This window comes from Leptosomus discolor, chromosome 1 (genome assembly GCF_034619465.1).
Source record: "Leptosomus discolor isolate bLepDis1 chromosome 1, bLepDis1.hap2, whole genome shotgun sequence".
Taxonomy (NCBI): domain Eukaryota; kingdom Metazoa; phylum Chordata; class Aves; order Leptosomiformes; family Leptosomidae; genus Leptosomus; species Leptosomus discolor.
The window spans coordinates 152,070,013-152,088,229 of record NC_141391.1 but is presented as its reverse complement, the minus strand read 5'-3'; the positions used below and the strand labels follow the sequence as shown (position 1 = coordinate 152,088,229).

General features: G+C 56.5%; 5 protein-coding genes across 5 annotated transcripts in view; all 5 read right to left on the bottom strand.

Annotated features, from left to right (window-relative positions):
* LOC147416323 (uncharacterized) overlaps nt 1-345 on the bottom strand; it is a 5,386-nt gene extending 5,041 nt beyond the window's left edge. The window contains exon 1 of the mRNA XM_086461478.1: nt 312-345. Within this exon, the coding sequence (XP_086317604.1) occupies nt 312-345 (34 nt within the window). The remainder of the gene's footprint in view (nt 1-311) is intronic.
* LOC147416322 (uncharacterized) lies at nt 345-5,730 on the bottom strand. Its single transcript, XM_086461466.1, has 6 exons — nt 5,697-5,730; nt 4,465-4,680; nt 3,964-4,058; nt 2,947-3,390; nt 963-1,101; nt 345-466 (listed from the first exon to the last, which is right to left on the bottom strand). Exons 1-6 carry the CDS (start codon nt 5,728-5,730, stop codon nt 345-347), a joined length of 1,050 nt encoding a protein of 349 aa, XP_086317592.1.
* On the bottom strand, nt 5,730-11,115 carry LOC147416321 (uncharacterized). Its single transcript, XM_086461453.1, has 6 exons — nt 11,082-11,115; nt 9,850-10,065; nt 9,349-9,443; nt 8,332-8,775; nt 6,348-6,486; nt 5,730-5,851 (listed from the first exon to the last, which is right to left on the bottom strand). Exons 1-6 carry the CDS (start codon nt 11,113-11,115, stop codon nt 5,730-5,732), a joined length of 1,050 nt encoding a protein of 349 aa, XP_086317579.1.
* Nucleotides 11,115-16,500, bottom strand: LOC147416320 (uncharacterized). The gene is made up of 6 exons (XM_086461442.1): nt 16,467-16,500; nt 15,235-15,450; nt 14,734-14,828; nt 13,717-14,160; nt 11,733-11,871; nt 11,115-11,236 (listed from the first exon to the last, which is right to left on the bottom strand). The coding sequence occupies exons 1-6, from the start codon at nt 16,498-16,500 to the stop codon at nt 11,115-11,117; spliced, it is 1,050 nt and encodes a 349-aa protein (XP_086317568.1).
* The window catches only part of LOC147416319 (uncharacterized), a 6,944-nt gene continuing 5,226 nt past the window's right edge, over nt 16,500-18,217 (bottom strand). Inside the window, exons 5-6 of the mRNA XM_086461432.1 lie at nt 17,118-17,256; nt 16,500-16,621 (exon numbers count right to left, since the gene is read on the bottom strand). Coding sequence (XP_086317558.1) covers nt 16,500-16,621; nt 17,118-17,256 — 261 coding nt within the window. The remainder of the gene's footprint in view (nt 16,622-17,117; nt 17,257-18,217) is intronic.

Sequence of the window (18,217 nt, the reverse complement as noted above, 5' to 3'; positions counted from 1 at the left end):
CTCGCCTTTCCAGTCTCCCCCTCTGCTCCAGCCTCTGCCCGCTGCATCCAGCTCCGAGTCCTCCTCCCTGGCTCCTAGGCCTCTTCTCTCTGTCCCTTCTTGACGAATAAAACATCAGCTCCAATGGGTGAAGACGGGCAACATTTGAAGCAGCCGAGATCTTGGCACCCGAGGCATTCGAGGGCGCTCCCCTCTCTGCCTCTCGCCTCCAAATTGCCAAAGCCGAGGGGCTAATGGGGAGGGGTAAAAAGCAGCCGGGTCAGCTGCCCTTTCTCACAACCTGGCTTGAAGGAGAGATGTTTCCTACTCACCACACAAAACCAGACAAGCCCACATGGCCGACATCACGCCGTGAGTGGTGCCTGTAAGAGCCTGGGCCCGCTGTGCTGCCGGAGGTCTCCCCTCGGCTGCTTTGCCCAGCTGCCCGCGTCCTCCTCCTGCCCCGACGCCGGCTGGCCCCGCAGTGCTGGGGGCGGAGGCATGGCTTATGGCGTCATAGAGGCCCCCGTTGCGCTGTTCCTCCCTCCGCTGCCCCCCCTTCCTCCCACTCACGCCTCCCGCCGCCTCCCCTCCTGCCCCGCCGCTGGGCCTGCGTGCTGCCCGGCGCCGGGTTTCTGGCATTTCAGGTTTCCCATCTTATTTAGGGACGCATCTTCACCAGGCAATCAGGCAGATTGCTTTTCTGCCCTCCGGCAGCAATATTCTAACAGCGTCGGCTGTTTCCCTGCATCCGCTTTCTGCCTGCTGTAGGTGCTCAGCCACCGTTTTAGGGTGCGTGTTGGCCATGTGCTTGTGGCAGCTCTCGAACGACAGCGGGACGGGACTGAACCAGAAGGGCATGTTTCTCCTCCTAAAATCAGAAGGATGGCTCAACAGTGTCAGGCTTACCCACAGGGCGGCACTGCCTTGCAGGTGGATGGGGGTCGTATGCGGAGGGAGACTTCGGCTTCCCTGCCTCCTACCTGGGATGAGAGCCTGCAGCCGCTGCCTGCTGCTGGGAGGAGTGGAAACACCCTCTCCCCAAGGGCTGATGCCCGCCGCATTCACTGTGGAGCAGGCGGCGGGAAGCAGGAAGGACGTGATGCCAGGCTGAGGCAGAGCCTACAAAACGCCAGCTTTCCATTTTATCAGGGGCCTTTTATCGTGGTGGCGTTATGCAGGTGGGGAAACCTTCCCTCGGCCTCTGATGCCCTCTTCTGATACACCCCTGAGCAGCCAGTTCAGTTTGTATCTCATTTTGGAAGGGAAAGATGCCGCTTTCCCTTTCTTTTTCTTACGAATACCCAGTCGGGAGAAATGTCATACTTGCTCCTAGCGGCACGCTGGGGATCAATGTGACCAAAACGGCGCAAGGCCACTGCCGAGCTAGCATTCGCATGTGCAGTTTTTCAGCATTTTATTTCTGTAACCTGTACCTTTCTAGGACATCACCGAGCCCTCAGCATCTTAAAATGCCTCTGTGCAAATACCAGTGCACAAATGTAGCGCTAAAGCTAAATGAGTGACCTGATTTTCTATCCCACAAACCCCACTCCCGCGCAGCGTACTTCTGCTCTGAACAGAGACCCCTGAGAAGTGGGATTGCATGTTGGCTGACTAAATCATCTCGGTGTTCATGCCTAAACAGGTGTGCGTGGCTTGTTTTTTCTGCTCGCTGCCAGCCCTGTCAGCTCCATCTGGAACGAGTCAGCCAAATGGCCGTTTTTCTGGAGCACAGGACAGGCAATTCTGCCTTTGGACTGCTCCTGTGCATAAGGTGCGAGCAGACCCAAACCTCTGCTCTCGCCCAGACCTGTGCGTGCCTGGCTGAGCCACTGAGAGCAACCGAGCAAAATACTCCCTCGGTAAAGGCAGTAAACAGGACGCCAGCCAGACACAGAAAGCAGCCCAGTTGCCTTCAGCCTTGGGCAAGATTACGCTTCCCAGGACCAATGGAGGACCTGTAATTTGGAGATCTTCTTCTTCAAATGGGCTTCTCAATGGAGTCCTTCTTCTAAGGACTTCCTTCAGCGGATAGAGACAGAGCCTATACTTCACTCAGCTGCGTTTGTGTCACTTAGGCAGCGTAAAGGGAAGAGACATCCCCGCCCCTCCCCATGAGTGCTTGGTGTGGTGCATCCTTGAGGAGAGCTGCCTTCAGCCCCTTTCTCCTCATGGCCCTCGGTGGACTAGATGACAAGGCGGCCTGCGGGAGGAAAGGTGACTAGGGGATTGTCACTTTAAGGGTGGTGGTCTCTTGAACGCCGAAACCAACCACAGGAGTTTAGAGTAGGTTTGAGGTAGCTCTAAACTCGTTCTGAGTGGAGATTCAGAAAACCAGAGTTGGTTCCCAAAGAGTTCCCGCTCTGCTCTGAGCAGGAAGTGCTGGCTCCAGATGGCTTCAGCCAGTGTTCCCGTAAATCAGACTCTGGTTTTCCGAGGGAGACAAGAGGAGGTTCTCAACAGGAATATTTATCCTGAGTGTTTCATAGCGTCACTTCAGAAGTAGATGACACCCACGTGTAAACACCAATACAGGCAGAACGCTAGATCAGCAGTTCCCTCGCAGGGTGAGGTCTTCTGGCATTGAGAGCGCACCCCTTGCCTATATATGTATGTATATTCGCACACACACTTCCAAAGAAGAGTCTTGCCTTAATGGTTCTGAGCAGAAGCACCTATATTTATAAGAAGAAAGGACAGCATTCTCCCAAGACGTTCATGGGATGAGACAAGAAACCCCGTCTCTCTGCCCAGGACAGAGAGGTAGTCGTGGTGGCCCAGCCCCGAGCAGGAAACAGCAGTTCTTTTTCCATCCTGCATTGTTCAAGAAGAGCCGTCTCCCAGATGAAACGACACCGGGTGAACAGTTTCTGTGGGAGAGGACAGTAGCCCTTCAGTACCCGTGTCTCAGTTCTCTCTTCTGGGCCCTGTATCATTGCCAGTTGTTGGCTAAGAGGCACTTGCGCTGTTCAGGGCCACCAGCACCTTCTGGACGGCAGCACGCAGTTCTTCCTCCCCCACCGCCTTCCCCGTGGTCAACAACCGCTGAAGTGCCTTCAGTAAACTCTGCACGTGGGTATCTTGCAGCCTTAGGAGGAGATCCTGGATGTCAGCGGTGGGCAACTGTCCTTGCTGCTGGCCACTGTCTGCCACCTGTGTGGCATGTGGGTCAGAAGGATTCAGTTGCCCGCTCCTCAACTGTGGCGTGCCCTCAGCTGAGGAGGTGGGGATCCCAGCTCCTTCTGTGTCAGGGCCGGGGCGGCCTGGCTGGGCAGTTGTGGGAGATGAGGGGAAAAGGCTCTGGGGTCTGAAGATGCCAGACAGCAGGGCATCGCTGCTCATGGCCGTGGCGTTGAAGGGTCGTGTGCTGCTGAGCTTGGCTGGGGTCTGTCCTGGGCATGCAGTCCTCTGTGGAGGAGAAAACACACATCTGTAGAGGCGGTGGGCTTCAGGAGCAGGCCCCTGGCCCCTCCCCTGTTCTGTGGGCTTAGCGCTCCCGGCACAATCCCGGCTTTCCCACTCCCTACAAACATGAGCCCAAGAAAGGAAAGAAACCTTCTTCTCCTCTCCTTGTCAAGTCTGCCCGTAAGTCTCTTCTTGTGACTCCCAGTCATCTTTCTCTTTACATTCCTTCTCCTCTCACCTGCGTGGATCACCCTTTCTCCTGCAGTAACCTAGATTGTCTCAGTTGGCAGTGAGAGCTGGAGATAAGGGCTGAGGTGGTCCTCAAAGGTTTGTTGTCTTGAAGAATACCTTCCGCAAGGTCCTGCACCTGGCAGGGAGGTGGCTGCGGGCGCCACCTGTGTAAGTTACTCACCTTGCTGTGAGTGCCCCTGGAAGGGGGGCTGCCCGCGGCTCTCCTCTATCTTCCCTGTCTTTCAGCCTCCTGTTTTCCCACTTCCCCATTTTCAGGGCTCTCCCTTTTGCCTGTTACTTGGCCAGAGCACACCACGGTCTTCAGGAAACAGCTAAACAACTCACCTTAACGTAATACCTTCTCCGAGTACAGCGATAAAAAGCAAAGGTGCAGAAGTCGGGGAAGAAAGAATTTCCTCGCTGTTCGGAGCATACGGGCCCTAGAAAGAGGCAAGCAAAGACACAGACTCAGTGATAAACTCCAGTGCTGGGGTCCCACCAGCCCTCAGCAATAAGCACGCTGTCGAATGACGTCCCTCCACAAAAACCCCCAGGCCATTTGGGTGCCTCCCTGAACCTCCATGAGAAACTCCAGCGCTTCTTGGTCATCTGCATGACCCAAGGTGCGAGAGGAGGCTCATCCCAGGGACACATTTGGATGCAATCAAGGCGGGGGAGAGGATACTCCGGAGCAGATGTCTTCTCCTCACTGCAGGATCGCTACCCACGCCTCTCCCCTGGCAGCTCCTGAGTCTCTGTCCCCTCCCAGCGATCAGGTCCGGGGCTAGCTGTGCAGGACCCCCCATCCATCTGCCTGCCCGGGGGAGTCACGGTCATCAGCTTTACCCTCAGGGATGACTCCGTGGTTTTCGTACTCGTCCAGTCTCCGGACCAGGGGATTCTGGCAGCCGTACAGCTCACGGAGGAGGCAGGCAGCGCTGGCGCGGCGGGCAGTCCGGAGGGACCTGAAGAACTGGCGGTACTCCTCCTTGGAGAGTGGCGTTCCTGGCTGCTGCGCCTTCTCGCCCAAAGGGCGGGCTGTGCAGCCCCAAGCCAAGAGCACTGGTGAAAGAGAGAACGCAGGGGGTCAGAAGGAGAAGGAAAAGTGCTAAGCGTGGCACCCTCCGAGGAGCTGGAGGGCTGGACGCAGATCTCTGTGGCCTTCTCTGGGTGCAGGATCCAGCACGTGGGAAATGCAGGAACAGGCTCCAGATGGGAGGTGTAGATATGGGGAAAACGTGCTCTGCCCATGTTGAAAGGGGTTGTAGTATTTTGGGGACAGTACATGGCTGAAACTGAGAAACTTCCTCATGGCCTATATCTCACTAACACCCGTGCCATGTTGTTGGCACCTGTGTGTCCGTAGATGCAGCAGGACCAAACAAAAACTGGGAACGTTCTCCCCGAGAGGACAGTGGGGGTTATCAAGCACTCGGTGAGGCAGTAGGAGAGGAGAGCACAGCACTTGGCCAGGTGACTGTGTGGGGGTTTGCAGAAAGCAGGGGAACAAGGAGAGTGGAGGGGGGGGTTACAGGACGCCTCCCCGTTCTCCTGCTGGGATGTGACCAGAGCAGCCTGGCCTCTCTATCCATTCCTTCCTGCTCTATCCCTTTCTGCTTGTCTTTAAGCAAGGTCCCCTCTCAGCCCTCTTTCTCCTGCCTCCCCTGTCACGTCAGCTGGCCAGCTCTTCCCTTCTGGCCTTGCAGGTCAAGTCCAGGTCTCTGCCTGCGTGCTCGTGTCTGCTTTACGTGCCCAGCTGTCCCTATCCTCGCCTTTCCAGTCTCCCCCTCTGCTCCAGCCTCTGCCCGCTGCATCCAGCTCCGAGTCCTCCTCCCTGGCTCCTAGGCCTCTTCTCTCTGTCCCTTCTTGACGAATAAAACATCAGCTCCAATGGGTGAAGACGGGCAACATTTGAAGCAGCCGAGATCTTGGCACCCGAGGCATTCGAGGGCGCTCCCCTCTCTGCCTCTCGCCTCCAAATTGCCAAAGCCGAGGGGCTAATGGGGAGGGGTAAAAAGCAGCCGGGTCAGCTGCCCTTTCTCACAACCTGGCTTGAAGGAGAGATGTTTCCTACTCACCACACAAAACCAGACAAGCCCACATGGCCGACATCACGCCGTGAGTGGTGCCTGTAAGAGCCTGGGCCCGCTGTGCTGCCGGAGGTCTCCCCTCGGCTGCTTTGCCCAGCTGCCCGCGTCCTCCTCCTGCCCCGACGCCGGCTGGCCCCGCAGTGCTGGGGGCGGAGGCATGGCTTATGGCGTCATAGAGGCCCCCGTTGCGCTGTTCCTCCCTCCGCTGCCCCCCCTTCCTCCCACTCACGCCTCCCGCCGCCTCCCCTCCTGCCCCGCCGCTGGGCCTGCGTGCTGCCCGGCGCCGGGTTTCTGGCATTTCAGGTTTCCCATCTTATTTAGGGACGCATCTTCACCAGGCAATCAGGCAGATTGCTTTTCTGCCCTCCGGCAGCAATATTCTAACAGCGTCGGCTGTTTCCCTGCATCCGCTTTCTGCCTGCTGTAGGTGCTCAGCCACCGTTTTAGGGTGCGTGTTGGCCATGTGCTTGTGGCAGCTCTCGAACGACAGCGGGACGGGACTGAACCAGAAGGGCATGTTTCTCCTCCTAAAATCAGAAGGATGGCTCAACAGTGTCAGGCTTACCCACAGGGCGGCACTGCCTTGCAGGTGGATGGGGGTCGTATGCGGAGGGAGACTTCGGCTTCCCTGCCTCCTACCTGGGATGAGAGCCTGCAGCCGCTGCCTGCTGCTGGGAGGAGTGGAAACACCCTCTCCCCAAGGGCTGATGCCCGCCGCATTCACTGTGGAGCAGGCGGCGGGAAGCAGGAAGGACGTGATGCCAGGCTGAGGCAGAGCCTACAAAACGCCAGCTTTCCATTTTATCAGGGGCCTTTTATCGTGGTGGCGTTATGCAGGTGGGGAAACCTTCCCTCGGCCTCTGATGCCCTCTTCTGATACACCCCTGAGCAGCCAGTTCAGTTTGTATCTCATTTTGGAAGGGAAAGATGCCGCTTTCCCTTTCTTTTTCTTACGAATACCCAGTCGGGAGAAATGTCATACTTGCTCCTAGCGGCACGCTGGGGATCAATGTGACCAAAACGGCGCAAGGCCACTGCCGAGCTAGCATTCGCATGTGCAGTTTTTCAGCATTTTATTTCTGTAACCTGTACCTTTCTAGGACATCACCGAGCCCTCAGCATCTTAAAATGCCTCTGTGCAAATACCAGTGCACAAATGTAGCGCTAAAGCTAAATGAGTGACCTGATTTTCTATCCCACAAACCCCACTCCCGCGCAGCGTACTTCTGCTCTGAACAGAGACCCCTGAGAAGTGGGATTGCATGTTGGCTGACTAAATCATCTCGGTGTTCATGCCTAAACAGGTGTGCGTGGCTTGTTTTTTCTGCTCGCTGCCAGCCCTGTCAGCTCCATCTGGAACGAGTCAGCCAAATGGCCGTTTTTCTGGAGCACAGGACAGGCAATTCTGCCTTTGGACTGCTCCTGTGCATAAGGTGCGAGCAGACCCAAACCTCTGCTCTCGCCCAGACCTGTGCGTGCCTGGCTGAGCCACTGAGAGCAACCGAGCAAAATACTCCCTCGGTAAAGGCAGTAAACAGGACGCCAGCCAGACACAGAAAGCAGCCCAGTTGCCTTCAGCCTTGGGCAAGATTACGCTTCCCAGGACCAATGGAGGACCTGTAATTTGGAGATCTTCTTCTTCAAATGGGCTTCTCAATGGAGTCCTTCTTCTAAGGACTTCCTTCAGCGGATAGAGACAGAGCCTATACTTCACTCAGCTGCGTTTGTGTCACTTAGGCAGCGTAAAGGGAAGAGACATCCCCGCCCCTCCCCATGAGTGCTTGGTGTGGTGCATCCTTGAGGAGAGCTGCCTTCAGCCCCTTTCTCCTCATGGCCCTCGGTGGACTAGATGACAAGGCGGCCTGCGGGAGGAAAGGTGACTAGGGGATTGTCACTTTAAGGGTGGTGGTCTCTTGAACGCCGAAACCAACCACAGGAGTTTAGAGTAGGTTTGAGGTAGCTCTAAACTCGTTCTGAGTGGAGATTCAGAAAACCAGAGTTGGTTCCCAAAGAGTTCCCGCTCTGCTCTGAGCAGGAAGTGCTGGCTCCAGATGGCTTCAGCCAGTGTTCCCGTAAATCAGACTCTGGTTTTCCGAGGGAGACAAGAGGAGGTTCTCAACAGGAATATTTATCCTGAGTGTTTCATAGCGTCACTTCAGAAGTAGATGACACCCACGTGTAAACACCAATACAGGCAGAACGCTAGATCAGCAGTTCCCTCGCAGGGTGAGGTCTTCTGGCATTGAGAGCGCACCCCTTGCCTATATATGTATGTATATTCGCACACACACTTCCAAAGAAGAGTCTTGCCTTAATGGTTCTGAGCAGAAGCACCTATATTTATAAGAAGAAAGGACAGCATTCTCCCAAGACGTTCATGGGATGAGACAAGAAACCCCGTCTCTCTGCCCAGGACAGAGAGGTAGTCGTGGTGGCCCAGCCCCGAGCAGGAAACAGCAGTTCTTTTTCCATCCTGCATTGTTCAAGAAGAGCCGTCTCCCAGATGAAACGACACCGGGTGAACAGTTTCTGTGGGAGAGGACAGTAGCCCTTCAGTACCCGTGTCTCAGTTCTCTCTTCTGGGCCCTGTATCATTGCCAGTTGTTGGCTAAGAGGCACTTGCGCTGTTCAGGGCCACCAGCACCTTCTGGACGGCAGCACGCAGTTCTTCCTCCCCCACCGCCTTCCCCGTGGTCAACAACCGCTGAAGTGCCTTCAGTAAACTCTGCACGTGGGTATCTTGCAGCCTTAGGAGGAGATCCTGGATGTCAGCGGTGGGCAACTGTCCTTGCTGCTGGCCACTGTCTGCCACCTGTGTGGCATGTGGGTCAGAAGGATTCAGTTGCCCGCTCCTCAACTGTGGCGTGCCCTCAGCTGAGGAGGTGGGGATCCCAGCTCCTTCTGTGTCAGGGCCGGGGCGGCCTGGCTGGGCAGTTGTGGGAGATGAGGGGAAAAGGCTCTGGGGTCTGAAGATGCCAGACAGCAGGGCATCGCTGCTCATGGCCGTGGCGTTGAAGGGTCGTGTGCTGCTGAGCTTGGCTGGGGTCTGTCCTGGGCATGCAGTCCTCTGTGGAGGAGAAAACACACATCTGTAGAGGCGGTGGGCTTCAGGAGCAGGCCCCTGGCCCCTCCCCTGTTCTGTGGGCTTAGCGCTCCCGGCACAATCCCGGCTTTCCCACTCCCTACAAACATGAGCCCAAGAAAGGAAAGAAACCTTCTTCTCCTCTCCTTGTCAAGTCTGCCCGTAAGTCTCTTCTTGTGACTCCCAGTCATCTTTCTCTTTACATTCCTTCTCCTCTCACCTGCGTGGATCACCCTTTCTCCTGCAGTAACCTAGATTGTCTCAGTTGGCAGTGAGAGCTGGAGATAAGGGCTGAGGTGGTCCTCAAAGGTTTGTTGTCTTGAAGAATACCTTCCGCAAGGTCCTGCACCTGGCAGGGAGGTGGCTGCGGGCGCCACCTGTGTAAGTTACTCACCTTGCTGTGAGTGCCCCTGGAAGGGGGGCTGCCCGCGGCTCTCCTCTATCTTCCCTGTCTTTCAGCCTCCTGTTTTCCCACTTCCCCATTTTCAGGGCTCTCCCTTTTGCCTGTTACTTGGCCAGAGCACACCACGGTCTTCAGGAAACAGCTAAACAACTCACCTTAACGTAATACCTTCTCCGAGTACAGCGATAAAAAGCAAAGGTGCAGAAGTCGGGGAAGAAAGAATTTCCTCGCTGTTCGGAGCATACGGGCCCTAGAAAGAGGCAAGCAAAGACACAGACTCAGTGATAAACTCCAGTGCTGGGGTCCCACCAGCCCTCAGCAATAAGCACGCTGTCGAATGACGTCCCTCCACAAAAACCCCCAGGCCATTTGGGTGCCTCCCTGAACCTCCATGAGAAACTCCAGCGCTTCTTGGTCATCTGCATGACCCAAGGTGCGAGAGGAGGCTCATCCCAGGGACACATTTGGATGCAATCAAGGCGGGGGAGAGGATACTCCGGAGCAGATGTCTTCTCCTCACTGCAGGATCGCTACCCACGCCTCTCCCCTGGCAGCTCCTGAGTCTCTGTCCCCTCCCAGCGATCAGGTCCGGGGCTAGCTGTGCAGGACCCCCCATCCATCTGCCTGCCCGGGGGAGTCACGGTCATCAGCTTTACCCTCAGGGATGACTCCGTGGTTTTCGTACTCGTCCAGTCTCCGGACCAGGGGATTCTGGCAGCCGTACAGCTCACGGAGGAGGCAGGCAGCGCTGGCGCGGCGGGCAGTCCGGAGGGACCTGAAGAACTGGCGGTACTCCTCCTTGGAGAGTGGCGTTCCTGGCTGCTGCGCCTTCTCGCCCAAAGGGCGGGCTGTGCAGCCCCAAGCCAAGAGCACTGGTGAAAGAGAGAACGCAGGGGGTCAGAAGGAGAAGGAAAAGTGCTAAGCGTGGCACCCTCCGAGGAGCTGGAGGGCTGGACGCAGATCTCTGTGGCCTTCTCTGGGTGCAGGATCCAGCACGTGGGAAATGCAGGAACAGGCTCCAGATGGGAGGTGTAGATATGGGGAAAACGTGCTCTGCCCATGTTGAAAGGGGTTGTAGTATTTTGGGGACAGTACATGGCTGAAACTGAGAAACTTCCTCATGGCCTATATCTCACTAACACCCGTGCCATGTTGTTGGCACCTGTGTGTCCGTAGATGCAGCAGGACCAAACAAAAACTGGGAACGTTCTCCCCGAGAGGACAGTGGGGGTTATCAAGCACTCGGTGAGGCAGTAGGAGAGGAGAGCACAGCACTTGGCCAGGTGACTGTGTGGGGGTTTGCAGAAAGCAGGGGAACAAGGAGAGTGGAGGGGGGGGTTACAGGACGCCTCCCCGTTCTCCTGCTGGGATGTGACCAGAGCAGCCTGGCCTCTCTATCCATTCCTTCCTGCTCTATCCCTTTCTGCTTGTCTTTAAGCAAGGTCCCCTCTCAGCCCTCTTTCTCCTGCCTCCCCTGTCACGTCAGCTGGCCAGCTCTTCCCTTCTGGCCTTGCAGGTCAAGTCCAGGTCTCTGCCTGCGTGCTCGTGTCTGCTTTACGTGCCCAGCTGTCCCTATCCTCGCCTTTCCAGTCTCCCCCTCTGCTCCAGCCTCTGCCCGCTGCATCCAGCTCCGAGTCCTCCTCCCTGGCTCCTAGGCCTCTTCTCTCTGTCCCTTCTTGACGAATAAAACATCAGCTCCAATGGGTGAAGACGGGCAACATTTGAAGCAGCCGAGATCTTGGCACCCGAGGCATTCGAGGGCGCTCCCCTCTCTGCCTCTCGCCTCCAAATTGCCAAAGCCGAGGGGCTAATGGGGAGGGGTAAAAAGCAGCCGGGTCAGCTGCCCTTTCTCACAACCTGGCTTGAAGGAGAGATGTTTCCTACTCACCACACAAAACCAGACAAGCCCACATGGCCGACATCACGCCGTGAGTGGCGCCTGTAAGAGCCTGGGCCCGCTGTGCTGCCGGAGGTCTCCCCTCGGCTGCTTTGCCCAGCTGCCCGCGTCCTCCTCCTGCCCCGACGCCGGCTGGCCCCGCAGTGCTGGGGGCGGAGGCATGGCTTATGGCGTCATAGAGGCCCCCGTTGCGCTGTTCCTCCCTCCGCTGCCCCCCCTTCCTCCCACTCACGCCTCCCGCCGCCTCCCCTCCTGCCCCGCCGCTGGGCCTGCGTGCTGCCCGGCGCCGGGTTTCTGGCATTTCAGGTTTCCCATCTTATTTAGGGACGCATCTTCACCAGGCAATCAGGCAGATTGCTTTTCTGCCCTCCGGCAGCAATATTCTAACAGCGTCGGCTGTTTCCCTGCATCCGCTTTCTGCCTGCTGTAGGTGCTCAGCCACCGTTTTAGGGTGCGTGTTGGCCATGTGCTTGTGGCAGCTCTCGAACGACAGCGGGACGGGACTGAACCAGAAGGGCATGTTTCTCCTCCTAAAATCAGAAGGATGGCTCAACAGTGTCAGGCTTACCCACAGGGCGGCACTGCCTTGCAGGTGGATGGGGGTCGTATGCGGAGGGAGACTTCGGCTTCCCTGCCTCCTACCTGGGATGAGAGCCTGCAGCCGCTGCCTGCTGCTGGGAGGAGTGGAAACACCCTCTCCCCAAGGGCTGATGCCCGCCGCATTCACTGTGGAGCAGGCGGCGGGAAGCAGGAAGGACGTGATGCCAGGCTGAGGCAGAGCCTACAAAACGCCAGCTTTCCATTTTATCAGGGGCCTTTTATCGTGGTGGCGTTATGCAGGTGGGGAAACCTTCCCTCGGCCTCTGATGCCCTCTTCTGATACACCCCTGAGCAGCCAGTTCAGTTTGTATCTCATTTTGGAAGGGAAAGATGCCGCTTTCCCTTTCTTTTTCTTACGAATACCCAGTCGGGAGAAATGTCATACTTGCTCCTAGCGGCACGCTGGGGATCAATGTGACCAAAACGGCGCAAGGCCACTGCCGAGCTAGCATTCGCATGTGCAGTTTTTCAGCATTTTATTTCTGTAACCTGTACCTTTCTAGGACATCACCGAGCCCTCAGCATCTTAAAATGCCTCTGTGCAAATACCAGTGCACAAATGTAGCGCTAAAGCTAAATGAGTGACCTGATTTTCTATCCCACAAACCCCACTCCCGCGCAGCGTACTTCTGCTCTGAACAGAGACCCCTGAGAAGTGGGATTGCATGTTGGCTGACTAAATCATCTCGGTGTTCATGCCTAAACAGGTGTGCGTGGCTTGTTTTTTCTGCTCGCTGCCAGCCCTGTCAGCTCCATCTGGAACGAGTCAGCCAAATGGCCGTTTTTCTGGAGCACAGGACAGGCAATTCTGCCTTTGGACTGCTCCTGTGCATAAGGTGCGAGCAGACCCAAACCTCTGCTCTCGCCCAGACCTGTGCGTGCCTGGCTGAGCCACTGAGAGCAACCGAGCAAAATACTCCCTCGGTAAAGGCAGTAAACAGGACGCCAGCCAGACACAGAAAGCAGCCCAGTTGCCTTCAGCCTTGGGCAAGATTACGCTTCCCAGGACCAATGGAGGACCTGTAATTTGGAGATCTTCTTCTTCAAATGGGCTTCTCAATGGAGTCCTTCTTCTAAGGACTTCCTTCAGCGGATAGAGACAGAGCCTATACTTCACTCAGCTGCGTTTGTGTCACTTAGGCAGCGTAAAGGGAAGAGACATCCCCGCCCCTCCCCATGAGTGCTTGGTGTGGTGCATCCTTGAGGAGAGCTGCCTTCAGCCCCTTTCTCCTCATGGCCCTCGGTGGACTAGATGACAAGGCGGCCTGCGGGAGGAAAGGTGACTAGGGGATTGTCACTTTAAGGGTGGTGGTCTCTTGAACGCCGAAACCAACCACAGGAGTTTAGAGTAGGTTTGAGGTAGCTCTAAACTCGTTCTGAGTGGAGATTCAGAAAACCAGAGTTGGTTCCCAAAGAGTTCCCGCTCTGCTCTGAGCAGGAAGTGCTGGCTCCAGATGGCTTCAGCCAGTGTTCCCGTAAATCAGACTCTGGTTTTCCGAGGGAGACAAGAGGAGGTTCTCAACAGGAATATTTATCCTGAGTGTTTCATAGCGTCACTTCAGAAGTAGATGACACCCACGTGTAAACACCAATACAGGCAGAACGCTAGATCAGCAGTTCCCTCGCAGGGTGAGGTCTTCTGGCATTGAGAGCGCACCCCTTGCCTATATATGTATGTATATTCGCACACACACTTCCAAAGAAGAGTCTTGCCTTAATGGTTCTGAGCAGAAGCACCTATATTTATAAGAAGAAAGGACAGCATTCTCCCAAGACGTTCATGGGATGAGACAAGAAACCCCGTCTCTCTGCCCAGGACAGAGAGGTAGTCGTGGTGGCCCAGCCCCGAGCAGGAAACAGCAGTTCTTTTTCCATCCTGCATTGTTCAAGAAGAGCCGTCTCCCAGATGAAACGACACCGGGTGAACAGTTTCTGTGGGAGAGGACAGTAGCCCTTCAGTACCCGTGTCTCAGTTCTCTCTTCTGGGCCCTGTATCATTGCCAGTTGTTGGCTAAGAGGCACTTGCGCTGTTCAGGGCCACCAGCACCTTCTGGACGGCAGCACGCAGTTCTTCCTCCCCCACCGCCTTCCCCGTGGTCAACAACCGCTGAAGTGCCTTCAGTAAACTCTGCACGTGGGTATCTTGCAGCCTTAGGAGGAGATCCTGGATGTCAGCGGTGGGCAACTGTCCTTGCTGCTGGCCACTGTCTGCCACCTGTGTGGCATGTGGGTCAGAAGGATTCAGTTGCCCGCTCCTCAACTGTGGCGTGCCCTCAGCTGAGGAGGTGGGGATCCCAGCTCCTTCTGTGTCAGGGCCGGGGCGGCCTGGCTGGGCAGTTGTGGGAGATGAGGGGAAAAGGCTCTGGGGTCTGAAGATGCCAGACAGCAGGGCATCGCTGCTCATGGCCGTGGCGTTGAAGGGTCGTGTGCTGCTGAGCTTGGCTGGGGTCTGTCCTGGGCATGCAGTCCTCTGTGGAGGAGAAAACACACATCTGTAGAGGCGGTGGGCTTCAGGAGCAGGCCCCTGGCCCCTCCCCTGTTCTGTGGGCTTAGCGCTCCCGGCACAATCCCGGCTTTCCCACTCCCTACAAACATGAGCCCAAGAAAGGAAAGAAACCTTCTTCTCCTCTCCCTGTCAAGTCTGCCCGTAAGTCTCTTCTTGTGACTCCCAGTCATCTTTCTCTTTACATTCCTTCTCCTCTCACCTGCGTGGATCACCCTTTCTCCTGCAGTAACCTAGATTGTCTCAGTTGGCAGTGAGAGCTGGAGATAAGGGCTGAGGTGGTCCTCAAAGGTTTGTTGTCTTGAAGAATACCTTCCGCAAGGTCCTGCACCTGGCAGGGAGGTGGCTGCGGGCGCCACCTGTGTAAGTTACTCACCTTGCTGTGAGTGCCCCTGGAAGGGGGGCTGCCCGCGGCTCTCCTCTATCTTCCCTGTCTTTCAGCCTCCTGTTTTCCCACTTCCCCATTTTCAGGGCTCTCCCTTTTGCCTGTTACTTGGCCAGAGCACACCACGGTCTTCAGGAAACAGCTAAACAACTCACCTTAACGTAATACCTTCTCCGAGTACAGCGATAAAAAGCAAAGGTGCAGAAGTCGGGGAAGAAAGAATTTCCTCGCTGTTCGGAGCATACGGGCCCTAGAAAGAGGCAAGCAAAGACACAGACTCAGTGATAAACTCCAGTGCTGGGGTCCCACCAGCCCTCAGCAATAAGCACGCTGTCGAATGACGTCCCTCCACAAAAACCCCCAGGCCATTTGGGTGCCTCCCTGAACCTCCATGAGAAACTCCAGCGCTTCTTGGTCATCTGCATGACCCAAGGTGCGAGAGGAGGCTCATCCCAGGGACACATTTGGATGCAATCAAGGCGGGGGAGAGGATACTCCGGAGCAGATGTCTTCTCCTCACTGCAGGATCGCTACCCACGCCTCTCCCCTGGCAGCTCCTGAGTCTCTGTCCCCTCCCAGCGATCAGGTCCGGGGCTAGCTGTGCAGGACCCCCCATCCATCTGCCTGCCCGGGGGAGTCACGGTCATCAGCTTTACCCTCAGGGATGACTCCGTGGTTTTCGTACTCGTCCAGTCTCCGGACCAGGGGATTCTGGCAGCCGTACAGCTCACGGAGGAGGCAGGCAGCGCTGGCGCGGCGGGCAGTCCGGAGGGACCTGAAGAACTGGCGGTACTCCTCCTTGGAGAGTGGCGTTCCTGGCTGCTGCGCCTTCTCGCCCAAAGGGCGGGCTGTGCAGCCCCAAGCCAAGAGCACTGGTGAAAGAGAGAACGCAGGGGGTCAGAAGGAGAAGGAAAAGTGCTAAGCGTGGCACCCTCCGAGGAGCTGGAGGGCTGGACGCAGATCTCTGTGGCCTTCTCTGGGTGCAGGATCCAGCACGTGGGAAATGCAGGAACAGGCTCCAGATGGGAGGTGTAGATATGGGGAAAACGTGCTCTGCCCATGTTGAAAGGGGTTGTAGTATTTTGGGGACAGTACATGGCTGAAACTGAGAAACTTCCTCATGGCCTATATCTCACTAACACCCGTGCCATGTTGTTGGCACCTGTGTGTCCGTAGATGCAGCAGGACCAAACAAAAACTGGGAACGTTCTCCCCGAGAGGACAGTGGGGGTTATCAAGCACTCGGTGAGGCAGTAGGAGAGGAGAGCACAGCACTTGGCCAGGTGACTGTGTGGGGGTTTGCAGAAAGCAGGGGAACAAGGAGAGTGGAGGGGGGGGTTACAGGACGCCTCCCCGTTCTCCTGCTGGGATGTGACCAGAGCAGCCTGGCCTCTCTATCCATTCCTTCCTGCTCTATCCCTTTCTGCTTGTCTTTAAGCAAGGTCCCCTCTCAGCCCTCTTTCTCCTGCCTCCCCTGTCACGTCAGCTGGCCAGCTCTTCCCTTCTGGCCTTGCAGGTCAAGTCCAGGTCTCTGCCTGCGTGCTCGTGTCTGCTTTACGTGCCCAGCTGTCCCTATCCTCGCCTTTCCAGTCTCCCCCTCTGCTCCAGCCTCTGCCCGCTGCATCCAGCTCCGAGTCCTCCTCCCTGGCTCCTAGGCCTCTTCTCTCTGTCCCTTCTTGACGAATAAAACATCAGCTCCAATGGGTGAAGACGGGCAACATTTGAAGCAGCCGAGATCTTGGCACCCGAGGCATTCGAGGGCGCTCCCCTCTCTGCCTCTCGCCTCCAAATTGCCAAAGCCGAGGGGCTAATGGGGAGGGGTAAAAAGCAGCCGGGTCAGCTGCCCTTTCTCACAACCTGGCTTGAAGGAGAGATGTTTCCTACTCACCACACAAAACCAGACAAGCCCACATGGCCGACATCACGCCGTGAGTGGTGCCTGTAAGAGCCTGGGCCCGCTGTGCTGCCGGAGGTCTCCCCTCGGCTGCTTTGCCCAGCTGCCCGCGTCCTCCTCCTGCCCCGACGCCGGCTGGCCCCGCAGTGCTGGGGGCGGAGGCATGGCTTATGGCGTCATAGAGGCCCCCGTTGCGCTGTTCCTCCCTCCGCTGCCCCCCCTTCCTCCCACTCACGCCTCCCGCCGCCTCCCCTCCTGCCCCGCCGCTGGGCCTGCGTGCTGCCCGGCGCCGGGTTTCTGGCATTTCAGGTTTCCCATCTTATTTAGGGACGCATCTTCACCAGGCAATCAGGCAGATTGCTTTTCTGCCCTCCGGCAGCAATATTCTAACAGCGTCGGCTGTTTCCCTGCATCCGCTTTCTGCCTGCTGTAGGTGCTCAGCCACCGTTTTAGGGTGCGTGTTGGCCATGTGCTTGTGGCAGCTCTCGAACGACAGCGGGACGGGACTGAACCAGAAGGGCATGTTTCTCCTCCTAAAATCAGAAGGATGGCTCAACAGTGTCAGGCTTACCCACAGGGCGGCACTGCCTTGCAGGTGGATGGGGGTCGTATGCGGAGGGAGACTTCGGCTTCCCTGCCTCCTACCTGGGATGAGAGCCTGCAGCCGCTGCCTGCTGCTGGGAGGAGTGGAAACACCCTCTCCCCAAGGGCTGATGCCCGCCGCATTCACTGTGGAGCAGGCGGCGGGAAGCAGGAAGGACGTGATGCCAGGCTGAGGCAGAGCCTACAAAACGCCAGCTTTCCATTTTATCAGGGGCCTTTTATCGTGGTGGCGTTATGCAGGTGGGGAAACCTTCCCTCGGCCTCTGATGCCCTCTTCTGATACACCCCTGAGCAGCCAGTTCAGTTTGTATCTCATTTTGGAAGGGAAAGATGCCGCTTTCCCTTTCTTTTTCTTACGAATACCCAGTCGGGAGAAATGTCATACTTGCTCCTAGCGGCACGCTGGGGATCAATGTGACCAAAACGGCGCAAGGCCACTGCCGAGCTAGCATTCGCATGTGCAGTTTTTCAGCATTTTATTTCTGTAACCTGTACCTTTCTAGGACATCACCGAGCCCTCAGCATCTTAAAATGCCTCTGTGCAAATACCAGTGCACAAATGTAGCGCTAAAGCTAAATGAGTGACCTGATTTTCTATCCCACAAACCCCACTCCCGCGCAGCGTACTTCTGCTCTGAACAGAGACCCCTGAGAAGTGGGATTGCATGTTGGCTGACTAAATCATCTCGGTGTTCATGCCTAAACAGGTGTGCGTGGCTTGTTTTTTCTGCTCGCTGCCAGCCCTGTCAGCTCCATCTGGAACGAGTCAGCCAAATGGCCGTTTTTCTGGAGCACAGGACAGGCAATTCTGCCTTTGGACTGCTCCTGTGCATAAGGTGCGAGCAGACCCAAACCTCTGCTCTCGCCCAGACCTGTGCGTGCCTGGCTGAGCCACTGAGAGCAACCGAGCAAAATACTCCCTCGGTAAAGGCAGTAAACAGGACGCCAGCCAGACACAGAAAGCAGCCCAGTTGCCTTCAGCCTTGGGCAAGATTACGCTTCCCAGGACCAATGGAGGACCTGTAATTTGGAGATCTTCTTCTTCAAATGGGCTTCTCAATGGAGTCCTTCTTCTAAGGACTTCCTTCAGCGGATAGAGACAGAGCCTATACTTCACTCAGCTGCGTTTGTGTCACTTAGGA